The 13,959-nt window shown below is 50.8% G+C and overlaps 1 protein-coding gene across 1 annotated transcript; it reads left to right on the plus strand.

Moving 5' to 3' along the window:
• The first annotated feature begins 6,787 nt into the window (after positions 1-6,787).
• Positions 6,788-13,754, plus strand: LOC142218425 (putative protein-lysine deacylase ABHD14B). The gene is made up of 4 exons (XM_075287168.1): positions 6,788-6,856; positions 8,036-8,260; positions 11,144-11,385; positions 11,671-13,754. Exons 2-4 carry the CDS (start codon positions 8,053-8,055, stop codon positions 11,854-11,856), a joined length of 636 nt encoding a protein of 211 aa, XP_075143269.1. The 5' UTR covers positions 6,788-6,856; positions 8,036-8,052; the 3' UTR covers positions 11,857-13,754.
• The last annotated feature ends 205 nt before the right edge of the window (positions 13,755-13,959 follow it).

Raw genomic sequence — 13,959 nt, forward strand, 5'->3', positions numbered from 1 at the left:
TAGAGTGTAAGCTCCTATGGTCAGGGCTCCTACTCCTCCTCTTATAGAGTGTAAGCTCCTATGGTCAGGGCTCCTACTCCTCCTCTTATAGAGTGTAAGCTCCTATGGTCAGGGCTCCTACTCCTCCTCCTATAGAGTGTAAGCTCCTATGGTCAGGGCTCTTACTCCTCCTCCTATAGAGTGTAAGCTCCTATGGTCAGGGCTCTTACTCCTCCTCTTATAGAGTGTAAGCTCCTATGGTCAGGGCTCTTACTCCTCCTCTTATAGAGTGTAAGCTCCTATGGTCAGGGCTCTTACTCCTCCTCCTATAGAGTGTAAGCTCCTATGGTCAGGGCTCTTACTCCTCCTCTTATAGAGTGTAAGCTCCTATGGTCAGGGCTCTTACTCCTCCTCTTATAGAGTGTAAGCTCCTATGGTCAGGGCTCTTACTCCTCCTCCTATAGAGTGTAAGCTCCTATGGTCAGGGCTCTTACTCCTCCTCTTATAGAGTGTAAGCTCCTATGGTCAGGGCTCCTACTCCTCCTCTTATAGAGTGTAAGGTTCTATGGTCAGGGCTCCTTCTTCTCCTCCTATAGAGTGTAAGCTCCTATGGTCAGGGCTCTTACTCCTCCTCTTATAGAGTGTAAGCTCCTATGGTCAGGGCTCTTACTCCTCCTCTTATAGAGTGTAAGCTCCTATGGTCAGGGCTCCTACTCCTCCTCTTATAGAGTGTAAGGTTCTATGGTCAGGGCTCCTTCTTCTCCTCCTATAGAGTGTAAGCTCCTATGGTCAGGGCTCTTACTCCTCCTCCTATAGAGTGTAAGCTCCTATGGTCAGGGCTCTTACTCCTCCTCCTATAGAGTATAAACTCCTATGGTCAGGGCTCCTCCTCCTATAGAGTGTAAGCTCCTATGGTCAGGGCTCCTTCTTCTCCTCCTATAGAGTGTAAGCTCCTATGGTCAGGGCTCCTCCTCCTATAGAGTGTAAGCTCCTATGGTCAGGGCTCCTACTCCTCCTCTTATAGAGTGTAAGCTCCTATGGTCAGGGCTCTTACTCCTCCTACTATAGAGTGTAAGCTCCTATGGTCAGGGCTCTTACTCCTCCTCCTATAGAGTGTAAGCTCCTATGGTCAGGGCTCTTACTCCTCCTCTTATAGAGTGTAAGCTCCTATGGTCAGGGCTCTTACTCCTCCTCCTATAGAGTGTAAGCTCCTATGGTCAGGGCTCTTCCTCCTATAGAGTGTAAGCTCCTATGGTCAGGGCTCCTTCTTCTCCTCCTATAGAGTGTAAGCTCCTATGGTCAGGGCTCCTACTCCTCCTCCTATAGAGTGTAAGCTCCTATGGTCAGTGCTGTTACTCCTCCTCCTATAGAGTGTAAGCTCCTATGGTCAGGGCTCCTTCTTCTCCTCTTATAGAGTGTAAGCTCCTATGGTCAGGGCTTCTACTTCTCCTCCTATAGAGTGTAAGCTCCTATGGTCAGGGCTCCTACTCCTCCTCTTATAGAGTGTAAGCTCCTATGGTCAGGGCTCCTACTCCTCCTCCTATAGAGTGTAAGCTCCTATGGTCAGGGCTCTTACTCCTCCTCTTATAGAGTGTAAGCTCCTATGGTCAGGGCTCCTTCTTCTCCTCCTATAGAGTGTAAGCTCCTATGGTCAGGGCTCCTACTCCTCCTCTTATAGAATGTAAGCTCCTATGGTCAGGGCTCTTACTCCTCCTCTTATAGAGTGTAAGCTCCTATGGTCAGGGCTCCTACTCCTCCTACTATAGAGTGTAAGCTCCTATGGTCAGGGCTCTTACTCCTCCTCCTATAGAGTGTAAGCTCCTATGGTCAGGGCTCCTTCTTCTCCTCCTATAGAGTGTAAGCTCCTATGGTCAGGGCTCCTACTCCTCCTCCTATAGAGTGTAAGCTCCTATGGTCAGGGCTCCTTCTTCTCCTCCTATAGAGTGTAAGCTCCTATGGTCAGGGCTCCTACTCCTCCTCTTATAGAATGTATGCTCCTATGGTCAGGGCTCTTACTCCTCCTCTTATAGAGTGTAAGCTCCTATGGTCAGGGCTCCTCCTCCTCCTCCTATAGAGTGTAAGCTCCTATGGTCAGGGCTCTTACTCCTCCTCTTATAGAGTGTAAGCTCCTATGGTCAGGGCTCTTACTCCTCCTCCTATAGAGTGTAAGCTCCTATGGTCAGGGCTCCTTCTTCTCCTCCTATAGAGTGTAAGCTCCTATGGTCAGGGCTCCTCCTCCTATAGAGTGTAAGCTCCTATGGTCAGGGCTCCTACTCCTCCTCTTATAGAGTGTAAGCTCCTATGGTCAGGGCTCCTACTCCTCCTCTTATAGAGTGTAAGCTCCTCTGGTCAGGGCTCCTCCTCCTATAGAGTGTAAGCTCCTATGGTCAGGGCTCTTACTCCTCCTCCTATAGAGTGTAATCTCCTATGGTCAGGGCTCCTACTCCTCCTCTTATAGAGTGTAAGCTCCTATGGTCAGGGCTCCTACTCCTCCTCTTATAAAGTGTAAGCTCCTATGGTCAGAGCTCCTACTCCTCCTCTTATAGAGTGTAAGGTTCTATGGTCAGAGCTCTTACTCCTCCTCCTATAGAGTGTAAGCTCCTATGGTCAGGGCTCCTTCTTCTCCTCCTATAGAGTGTAAGCTCCTATGGTCAGGGCTCTTACTCCTCCTCTTATAGAGTGTAAGCTCCTATGGTCAGGGCTCTTACTCCTCCTCCTATAGAGTGTAAGCTCCTATGGTCAGGGCTCCTTCTTCTCCTCCTATAGAGTGTAAGCTCCTATGGTCAGGGCTCTTACTCCTCCTCTTATAGAGTGTAAGCTCCTATGGTCAGGGCTCCTACTCCTCCTCCTATAGAGTGTAAGCTCCTATGGTCAGGGCTCTTACTCCTCCTCCTATAGAGTGTAAGCTCCTATGGTCAGGGCTCTTACTCCTCCTCCTATAGAGTGTAAGCTCCCATGGTCAGGGCTCCTTCTTCTCCTCCTATAGAGTGTAAGCTCCTATGGTCAGGGCTCCTTCTTCTCCTCCTATAGAGTGTAAGCTCCTATGGTCAGGGCTCTTACTCCTCCTCTTATAGAGTGTAAGCTCCTATGGTCAGGGCTCTTACTCCTCCTCCTATAGAGTGTAAGCTCCTATGGTCAGGGCTCTTACTCCTCCTCCTATAGAGTGTAAGCTCCTATGGTCAGGGCTCTTACTCCTCCTCCTATAGAGTGTAAGCTCCTATGGTCAGGGCTCCTTCTTCTCCTCCTATAGAGTGTAAGCTCCTATGGTCAGGGCTCCTACTCCTCCTCTTATAGAGTGTAAGCTCCTATGGTCAGGGCTCCTACTCCTCCTCTTATAGAGTGTAAGCTCCTATGGTCAGGGCTCCTACTCCTCCTCCTATAGAGTGTAAGCTCCTATGGTCAGGGCTCTTACTCCTCCTCCTATAGAGTGTAAGCTCCTATGGTCAGGGCTCTTACTCCTCCTCTTATAGAGTGTAAGCTCCTATGGTCAGGGCTCTTACTCCTCCTCTTATAGAGTGTAAGCTCCTATGGTCAGGGCTCTTACTCCTCCTCCTATAGAGTGTAAGCTCCTATGGTCAGGGCTCTTACTCCTCCTCTTATAGAGTGTAAGCTCCTATGGTCAGGGCTCTTACTCCTCCTCTTATAGAGTGTAAGCTCCTATGGTCAGGGCTCTTACTCCTCCTCCTATAGAGTGTAAGCTCCTATGGTCAGGGCTCTTACTCCTCCTCTTATAGAGTGTAAGCTCCTATGGTCAGGGCTCCTACTCCTCCTCTTATAGAGTGTAAGGTTCTATGGTCAGGGCTCCTTCTTCTCCTCCTATAGAGTGTAAGCTCCTATGGTCAGGGCTCTTACTCCTCCTCTTATAGAGTGTAAGCTCCTATGGTCAGGGCTCTTACTCCTCCTCTTATAGAGTGTAAGCTCCTATGGTCAGGGCTCCTACTCCTCCTCTTATAGAGTGTAAGGTTCTATGGTCAGGGCTCCTTCTTCTCCTCCTATAGAGTGTAAGCTCCTATGGTCAGGGCTCTTACTCCTCCTCCTATAGAGTGTAAGCTCCTATGGTCAGGGCTCTTACTCCTCCTCCTATAGAGTATAAACTCCTATGGTCAGGGCTCCTCCTCCTATAGAGTGTAAGCTCCTATGGTCAGGGCTCCTTCTTCTCCTCCTATAGAGTGTAAGCTCCTATGGTCAGGGCTCCTCCTCCTATAGAGTGTAAGCTCCTATGGTCAGGGCTCCTACTCCTCCTCTTATAGAGTGTAAGCTCCTATGGTCAGGGCTCTTACTCCTCCTCTTATAGAGTGTAAGCTCCTATGGTCAGGGCTCTTACTCCTCCTCCTATAGAGTGTAAGCTCCTATGGTCAGGGCTCCTTCTTCTCCTCCTATAGAGTGTAAGCTCCTATGGTCAGGGCTCCTCCTCCTATAGAGTGTAAGCTCCTATGGTCAGGGCTCCTACTCCTCCTCTTATAGAGTGTAAGCTCCTCTGGTCAGGGCTCCTCCTCCTATAGAGTGTAAGCTCCTATGGTCAGGGCTCTTACTCCTCCTCCTATAGAGTGTAAGCTCCTATGGTCAGGGCTCCTACTCCTCCTCTTATAGAGTGTAAGCTCCTATGGTCAGGGCTCTTACTCCTCCTCTTATAGAGTGTAAGGTTCTATGGTCAGAGCTCCTACTCCTCCTCTTATAGAGTGTAAGCTCCTATGGTCAGGGCTCTTACTCCTCCTCCTATAGAGTGTAAGCTCCTATGGTCAGGGCTCCTTCTTCTCCTCCTATAGAGTGTAAGCTCCTATGGTCAGGGCTCCTACTCCTCCTCTTATAGAGTGTAAGCTCCTATGGTCAGGGCTCCTACTCCTCCTCCTATAGAGTGTAAGCTCCTATGGTCAGGGCTCTTACTCCTCCTCCTATAGAGTGTAAGCTCCTATGGTCAGGGCTCTTACTCCTCCTCTTATAGAGTGTAAGCTCCTATGGTCAGGGCTCTTACTCCTCCTCCTATAGAGTGTAAGCTCCTATGGTCAGGGCTCCTACTCCTCCTCTTATAGAGTGTAAGCTCCTATGGTCAGGGCTCTTACTCCTCCTCCTATAGAGTGTAAGCTCCTATGGTCAGGGCTCTTACTCCTCCTCCTATAGAGTGTAAGCTCCTATGGTCAGGGCTCTTACTCCTCCTCCTATAGAGTGTAAGCTCCTATGGTCAGGGCTCCTACTCCTCCTCCTATAGAGTGTAAGCTCCTATGGTCAGGGCTCTTACTCCTCCTCCTATAGAGTGTAAGCTCCTATGGTCAGGGCTCTTACTCCTCCTCTTATAGAGTGTAAGCTCCTATGGTCAGGGCTCTTACTCCTCCTCCTATAGAGTGTAAGCTCCTATGGTCAGGGCTCCTACTCCTCCTCTTATAGAGTGTAAGCTCCTATGGTCAGGGCTCCTACTCCTCCTCTTATAGAGTGTAAGCTCCTATGGTCAGGGCTCCTACTCCTCCTCCTATAGAGTGTAAGCTCCTATGGTCAGGGCTCTTACTCCTCCTCCTATAGAGTGTAAGCTCCTATGGTCAGGGCTCTTACTCCTCCTCTTATAGAGTGTAAGCTCCTATGGTCAGGGCTCTTACTCCTCCTCCTATAGAGTGTAAGCTCCTATGGTCAGGGCTCCTACTCCTCCTCTTATAGAGTGTAAGCTCCTATGGTCAGGGCTCTTACTCCTCCTCCTATAGAGTGTAAGCTCCTATGGTCAGGGCTCTTACTCCTCCTCCTATAGAGTGTAAGCTCCTATGGTCAGGGCTCTTACTCCTCCTCCTATAGAGTGTAAGCTCCTATGGTCAGGGCTCCTACTCCTCCTCCTATAGAGTGTAAGCTCCTATGGTCAGGGCTCTTACTCCTCCTCCTATAGAGTGTAAGCTCCTATGGTCAGGGCTCTTACTCCTCCTCTTATAGAGTGTAAGCTCCTATGGTCAGGGCTCTTACTCCTCCTCCTATAGAGTGTAAGCTCCTATGGTCAGGGCTCTTACTCCTCCTCTTATAGAGTGTAAGCTCCTATGGTCAGGGCTTCTACTCCTCCTCTTATAGAGTGTAAGCTCCTATGGTCAGGGCTCCTACTCCTCCTCTTATAGAGTGTAAGCTCCTATGGTCAGGGCTCTTACTCCTCCTCTTATAGAGTGTAAGCTCCTCTGGTCAGGCAGGACATGCTGGTGTTTGCTGTTCATCAGCAGCTCATTGCCACTTTATGGGGTGATGCAAAGACTGTCCACAGGGGGGCAGTGTTGTGTTATTACTGATGTGTGCACTGGGGGCAGTGTTGTGTTATTACTGATCTGTGCACTGGGGGCAGTGTTGTGTTATTACTCATCTGTGCACTGGGGGCAGTGTTCTGTTATTACTCATCTGTGCACTGGGGGCAGTGTTGTGTTATTACTGATCTGTGCACTGGGGGCAGTGTTGTGTTATTACTCATCTGTGCACTGGGGGCAGTGTTGTGTTATTACTGATCTGTGCACTGGGGGCAGTGTTGTGTTATTACTCATCTGTGCACTGGGGGGCAGTGTTGTGTTATTACTGATCTGTGCACTGGGGGGCAGTGTTGTGTTATTACTCATCTGTGCACTGGGGGCAGTGTTGTGTTATTACTGATCTGTGCACTGGGGGCAGTGTTGTGTTATTACTGATCTGTGCACTGGGGGCAGTGTTGTGTTATTACTGATCTGTGCACTGGGGGCAGTGTTGTGTTATTACTCATCTGTGCACTGGGGGCAGTGTTGTGTTATTACTCATCTGTGCACTGGGGGCAGTGTTGTGTTATTACTCATCTGTGCACTGGGGGGCAGTGTTGAGTAGCTTTGCATTCTATAACTTTTGCTTCCTGTCCGGACTCTGCATTCTGCACATTTGGCCCCCAGGACACCAGGTAGGAGCTGCGATCCTTGTTATTACCTGCTGGGTTGAGCTCTCGGCTCTGTGCACATTGTATGATCTGATCTGCAGCAGTCACACACAGAAGGACTACAGCTCTCAGCATGTCCTGTGGGGGTTGTAGCACCTGATCTCCCTGCACAGTCTTATCTGGGGGTCTGTGCTCCCTCCCCCCAGGCTGGGACTGTATAGATGTACTGATGTAACTACAGCTCCCAGCATGCACTGATACAGTGTGACCAGCCGGCTATGGTGGGAGTTCTGCTCTCCCAGGTCTTGAGTTTCCCCCTCTCTGACTTATATTATAAAGCTGGGGTTCAGTATGGGAAAGCTGGGTGACAACCCCTGGGAGGAATGTGATGGCGGAGATGTTGGTTGTCACCCAGGACTGGGATAGGGGAATTGCTTTTTATTATGGTGGGTAAGTCACACCCTGGCAGTGATCGGTGAGTATCGCGCCCTGCCAGGAGGAGTTACCGCACCGCGACACTTCACCCACTGACATCTGTTTATCCGACCTCTGATGTCACTGACTGCGTAATGATCTCCGACCCGTATACAGTCACATACCGTATATATACCCGTATACAGTCACATATATATATATACCCGTATACAGACACATATATATACCCGTATACAGTCACATATATATACCCGTATACAGACACATATACACACACACACTAGTGTAGTCACACACACTAATATACAGTTACACACACATATATATATATATATATATATATATATATATACGCACTAGTATACGGTGTCACATCTAGATTACGTGTATCGGTACGCCTGGACAGGGTAATGGCCGCTCACTGACTGTTTGCAGGGCGGAGACTTTTATTGTGACTGAGGACCTGCAGGTCATTGTGCTGTGACCGGGTCAGTGATGGAGGTCGGAGGAGCCCAAACCTGCCATAGCCCCCCTCCCCCCCCTCCACAATGCAGCAGTATTATCACATAGGTCTATACATCACGAGACATCTCTTTATTTTGGGCTTTCTGGTTCATGAACAGAATGCTGCTACTACAGTTAGTACTGACACGACTACACCTACAGTGACAACCCCCGGGACTCTATAATGGTGACTCCTAGAGGTTGTCACTCGGGTACAGGAGACTGAGGATGCGCTGCTGAGCTTTGGCTCTTGTTATTTCCCAGGTGACGACACTGCAGACATGGCGGAGGCGCCGATACACGACGGCTTCATCACAGTTTCCGGACAGACGTTATTCTACCGTGAGGCCGTCCCGGCGCAGGGCTCGTCCAGGCCGCCCGTCCTCCTACTGCACGGCATCCGATTCTCCTCCCAGACCTGGATGGACCTGGGGACTCTGCAAAAGCTGGCGGCTGCAGGACATCGCGCCATCGCTATTGATCTGCCTGGTGAGACAACCCCTGAGCACTCCCAGCAGACGACTACTACAACACCCACCGGCTGTCACAGCAGAGGACTTGTTACAATTGTTATCTGCGCTGACACATTGTAACAAACTATCAGGACAGGGGAAAGATATGAGCTGATGATGATTATATTGACTGATACAACGTAACAAACATTCAGCTCATTACTCCTGAGTGGTGACTGTATATAATCAGTCTGTGGTCAGCTCCTGAGCTCCCTCTAGTGGTGACTGTATATAATCAGCGTGCGGTCAGCCCCTGAGCTCCCTCTAGTGGTGACTGTATATAATCAGTCTGCAGTCTGCTCCTGAGCTCCCTCTAGTGGTGACTGTATATAATCAGTCTGCAGTCTGCTCCTGAGCTCCCTCTAGTGGTGACTGTATATAATCAGTCTGTGGTCAGCTCCTGAGCTCCCTCTAGTGGTGACTGTATATAATCAGTCTGCAGTCAGCCCCTGAGCTCCCTCTAGTGGTGACTGTATATAATCAGTCTGTGGTCAGCTCCTGAGCTCCCTCTAGTGGTGACTGTATATAATCAGTCTGCAGTCAGCCCCTGAGCTCCCTCTAGTGGTGACTGTATATAATCAGTCTGCGGTCAGTTCCTGAGCTCCCTCTAGTAGTGACTGTATATAATCAGTCTGCAGTCAGCCCCTGAGCTCCCTCTAGTGGTGACTGTATATAATCAGTCTGCAGTCAGCCCCTGAGCTCCCTCTAGTGGTGACTGTATATAATCAGTCTGCAGTCGGCTCCTGAGTTCCCTCTAGTGGTGACTGTATATAATCAGTCTGCGGTCAGCTCCTGAGCTCCCTCTAGTGGTGACTGTATATAATCAGTCTGCAGTCAGCCCCTGAGCTCCCTCTAGTGGTGACTGTATATAATCAGTCTGCAGTCGGCTCCTGAGTTCCCTCTAGTGGTGACTGTATATAATCAGTCTGCGGTCAGCTCCTGAGCTCCCTCTAGTGGTGACTGTATATAATCAGTCTGCAGTCAGTTCCTGAGCTCCCTCTAGTAGTGACTGTATATAATCAGTCTGCAGTCAGCCCCTGAGCTCCCTCTAGTGGTGACTGTATATAATCAGTCTGCAGTCAGCCCCTGAGCTCCCTCTAGTGGTGACTGTATATAATCAGTCTGCGGTCAGTTCCTGAGCTCCCTCTAGTGGTGACTGTATATAATCAGTCTGCGGTCAGCTCCTGAGCTCCCTCTAGTAGTGACTGTATATAATCAGTCTGCAGTCAGCCCCTGAGCTCCCTCTAGTGGTGACTGTATATAATCAGTCTGCAGTCAGCCCCTGAGCTCCCTCTAGTGGTGACTGTATATAATCAGTCTGCAGTCAGCTCCTGAGCTCCCTCTAGTGGTGACTGTATATAATCAGTCTGCAGTCAGCTCCTGAGCTCCCTCTAGGGGTGACTGTATATAATCAGTCTGCAGTCAGCCCCTGAGCTCCCTCTAGTGGTGACTGTATATAATCAGTCTGCAGTCAGCCCCTGAGCTCCCTCTAGTGGTGACTGTATATAATCAGTCTGCGGTCAGTTCCTGAGCTCCCTCTTGTGGTGACTGTATATAGTCAGCCTGCGGTCAGCTCCTGAGCTCCCCTAGTGGTGACTGTATATAATCAGTCTGTGGTCAGCTCCTGAGCTCCCTCTAGTGGTGACTGTATATAATCAGTCTGCAGTCAGCTCCTGAGCTCCCTCTAGTGGTGACAGTATATAATCAGCCTGCGGTCAGCTCCTGAGCTCCCTCTAGTGGTGACTGTATATAATCAGTCTGCGGTCAGCTCCTGAGCTCCCTCTAGTGGTGACTGTATATAATCAGTCTTTGGTCAGCACCTGAGCTTCCTCCTGTGGTGACTGTATATAATCAGTCTGCGGTCAGCTCCTGAGCTCCCTCTAGTGGTGACTGTATATAATCAGTCTGCAGTCAGCTCCTGAGCTCCCTCTAGTGGTGACAGTATATAATCAGTCTGCAGTCAGCTCCTGAGCTCCCTCTAGTGGTGACTGTATATAATCAGTCTGCAGTCAGCTCCTGAGCTCCCTCTAGTGGTGACTGTATATAATCAGTCTGCAGTCAGCTCCTGAGCTCCCTCTAGTGGTGACTGTATATAATCAGTCTGCAGTCAGCTCCTGAGCTCCCTCTAGTGGTGACTGTATATAATCAGTCTGCGGTCAGCTCCTGAGCTCCCTCTAGTGGTGACTGTATATAATCAGTCTGCGGTCAGCTCCTGAGCTCCCTCTAGTGGTGACTGTATATAATCAGTCTGCGGTCAGCTCCTGAGCTCCCTCTAGTGGTGACTGTATATAATCAGCGTGCGGTCAGCTCCTGAGCTCCCTCTAGTGGTGACTGTATATAATCAGTCTGCGGTCAGCTCCTGAGCTCCCTCTAGTGGTGACTGTATATAATCAGTCTGCGGTCAGCTCCTGAGCTCCCTCTAGTGGTGACTGTATATAATTAGTCTGCGGTCAGCTCCTGAGCTCCCTCTAGTGGTGACTGTATATAATTAGTCTGCGGTCAGCTCCTGAGCTCCCTCTAGTGGTGACTGTATATAATCAGTCTGCAGACAGCTCCTGAGCTCCCTCTAGTGGTGACTGTATATAATCAGTCTGCGGTCAGCTCCTGAGCTCCCTCTAGTGGTGACTGTATATAATCAGCCTGCGGTCAGCTCCTGAGCTCCCTCTAGTGGTGACTGTATATAATCAGCCTGCGGTCAGCTCCTGATCTCCCTCTAGTGGTTTGCATAAACAGTAGAGGTTTTGCCCTATAGCTCTTTGACTATGCTGAGGATTTGGTCCTATGTGTCAGTGACGTGATGGACTTGATATTAGGTTACCCCCCTCCTCCATATTCTGATCCTGTGTCCTTTATCTTCTAGGTTTGGGGTGTTCATCTGACGCTAAGGCCCCCAGCCCATTAGGGGAACCGGCGCCTCCCGGCTTCATCCAAGAGGTCTTGGACTCTCTGAATATGGTCCCGGCCGCCATCATCAGCCCCTCGCTCAGCGGCATGTACTCGCTTCCTTTCGTCCTGAACAATCCGCAGAGTGTCGCTGCATACGTGCCGGTCGCCCCCATCTGTACGGACAAGTTTACAGCGCAGGATTACGGGCGGGTTCAGGTAACAAGCAGTGACAACCCTGTGTGCAGTGAGCCCTGTAGACAGTGAGTTGTCAGACTCAGGAATGGTTTTGTTATAGCGTTTGCTTAATTTCTCTGGTTTTACACTCCAGTCACATCCAAAGCTGCATTTGTCTTTATTGATATTCCTGTGTACAGGTTTCTCTATTGCTGCAGTGCATTGTGGGGCCGTGCAGTGGCGGGTGCAGACATTACATCTCCCACAATGCTCTGCAGGCGTCGGCTCCGCTCAGTAACCGCCTTTGTCGCCCCTTTTGCTCCGCAGTTTCCTGCCCTGATAGTTTACGGTGACGGCGATGAACAGTTAGGAGAAGTCTCTGTGCGGAACCTGAAGAACCTGCCCAACAGCCACGTGTTCTGCATGGAGGGGGCGGGGCACGCCTGTTACTTGGACGACCCCGAAACCTGGCACCACCGACTCCTACAGTTCCTTGGCAGCCTGAAATGCTGAGAATCCTCCATAACTGTATAATCCGATATGTAGGAGCCGCTAATCAGACCGATCACTGACCTGATCCCACCGATCACTGACTGATCCCACCGATCACTGACCTGACCCCACCGATTACTGACTGATCCCACCGATCACTGACCTGATCCCACCGATCACTGTCTGATCCCACCGATCACTGACCTGATCCCACCGATCACTGACCTGATCCCACCGATCACTGACCTGATCCCACCGATCACTGACTGATCCCACCGATCACTGACCTGATCCCACCGATCACTGTCTGATCCCACCGATCACTGACCTGACCCCACCGATCACTGACCTGATCCCACCGATCACTGACTGATCCCACCGATCACTGACCTGATCCCACCGATCACTGACTGATCCCACCGATCACTGACCTGATCCCACCGTTCACTGACCTGATCCCACCGATCACTGACTGATCCCACCGTTCACTGACCTGATCCCACCGATCACTGACCTGATCCCACCGATCACTGATCTGATCCCACCGATCACTTTTCTGACCCCACCGTTCACTGACTGATCCCACCGATCACTGACCTGATCCCACCGATCACTGACCTGACCCCACCGATCACTGACTGATCCCACCGATCACTGACTGATCCCACCGATCACTGACTGATCCCACCGATCACTGACCTGATCCCACCGATCACTGACTGATCCCGCCGATCACTGACCTGATCCCGCCGATCACTGACCTGATCCCGCCGTTCACTGACCTGATCCCGCCGTTCACTGACTGATCCCGCCGTTCACTGACTGATCCCGCCGTTCACTGACCTGATCCCGCCGTTCACTGACCTGATCCCGCCGATCACTGACCTGATCCCGCCGATCACTGACCTGACCCCGCCGATCACTGACTGATCCCCCCGATCACTGACCTGATCCCACCGATCACTGACTGATCCCACCGATCACTGACCTGATCCCACCGATCACTGACCTGATCCCACCGTTCACTGACCTGATCCCACCGTTCACTGACTGATCCCACCGTTCACTGACCTGATCCCACCGATCACTGACCTGATCCCACCGATCACTGACCTGATCCCACCGATCACTGATCTGATCCCACCGATCACTTTTCTGACCCCACCGATCACTGACTGATCCCACCGATCACTGACCTGATCCCACCGATCACTGACTGATCCCACCGATCACTGACCTGATCCCACCGTTCACTGACCTGATCCCACCGATCACTGACCTGATCCCACCGATCACTGATCTGATCCCACCGATCACTTTTCTGACCCCACCGTTCACTGACCTGATCCCACCGATCACTTTTCTGACCCCACCGTTCACTGACCTGATCCCGCCGTTCACTGACTGATCCCGCCGTTCACTGACCTGATCCCGCCGTTCACTGACCTGATCCCGCCGATCACTGACCTGATCCCGCCGATCACTGACCTGATCCCGCCGATCACTGACCTGACCCCGCCGATCACTGACCTGATCCCGCCGATCACTGACCGATCCCACCGATCACTGACCTGATCCCACCGATCACTGACCTGATCCCACCGTTCACTGACCTGATCCCACCGTTCACTGACTGATCCCACCGTTCACTGACCTGATCCCACCGATCACTGACCTGATCCCACCGATCACTGACCTGATCCCACCGTTCACTGACCTGATCCCACCGTTCACTGACTGATCCCACCGTTCACTGACCTGATCCCACCGATCACTGACCTGATCCCACCGATCACTGATCTGATCCCACCGATCACTTTTCTGACCCCACCAATCACTGACAGATCCCAGCGATCACTGACTGATCCCACTGATTACTGAAGGAGCAGATACTGAGAAAAATAAAGAGATTACCACAATTCCCTCCTTGTCTGTGACCTATTGTGGGGTGACTGGAGACCCCAGATATTACAGCAGGGTCTCCGGCTTCTTATCTTTCAGCAGTAGATGACAATGTGCGACCCCGAGGCTGTGGCCAAAACGTCACCTCCAAATGTGCAAAATGTCACCCAGGAATTATAGAATGATGTATTTCTATTAGAGGGATTGTTTATAATGACCGAA

Source organism: Leptodactylus fuscus, chromosome 9, assembly GCF_031893055.1.
Source record: "Leptodactylus fuscus isolate aLepFus1 chromosome 9, aLepFus1.hap2, whole genome shotgun sequence".
NCBI classification, from domain to species: domain Eukaryota; kingdom Metazoa; phylum Chordata; class Amphibia; order Anura; family Leptodactylidae; genus Leptodactylus; species Leptodactylus fuscus.

What these genes read in the sequence shown, in the direction of transcription:
- LOC142218425 (XM_075287168.1), top strand. Translation starts at nt 8,053, where the DNA reads ATGGCGGAGGCGCCGATACACGACGGCTTCATCACAGTTTCCGGACAG. An exon ending in CATCGCTATTGATCTGCCTG is followed by an intron (nt 8,261 to 11,143) that starts GTGAGACAACCC and finishes TTTATCTTCTAG; the next exon opens with GTTTGGGGTGTTCATCTGAC. An exon ending in AGGATTACGGGCGGGTTCAG is followed by an intron (nt 11,386 to 11,670) that starts GTAACAAGCAGT and finishes TTTGCTCCGCAG; the next exon opens with TTTCCTGCCCTGATAGTTTA.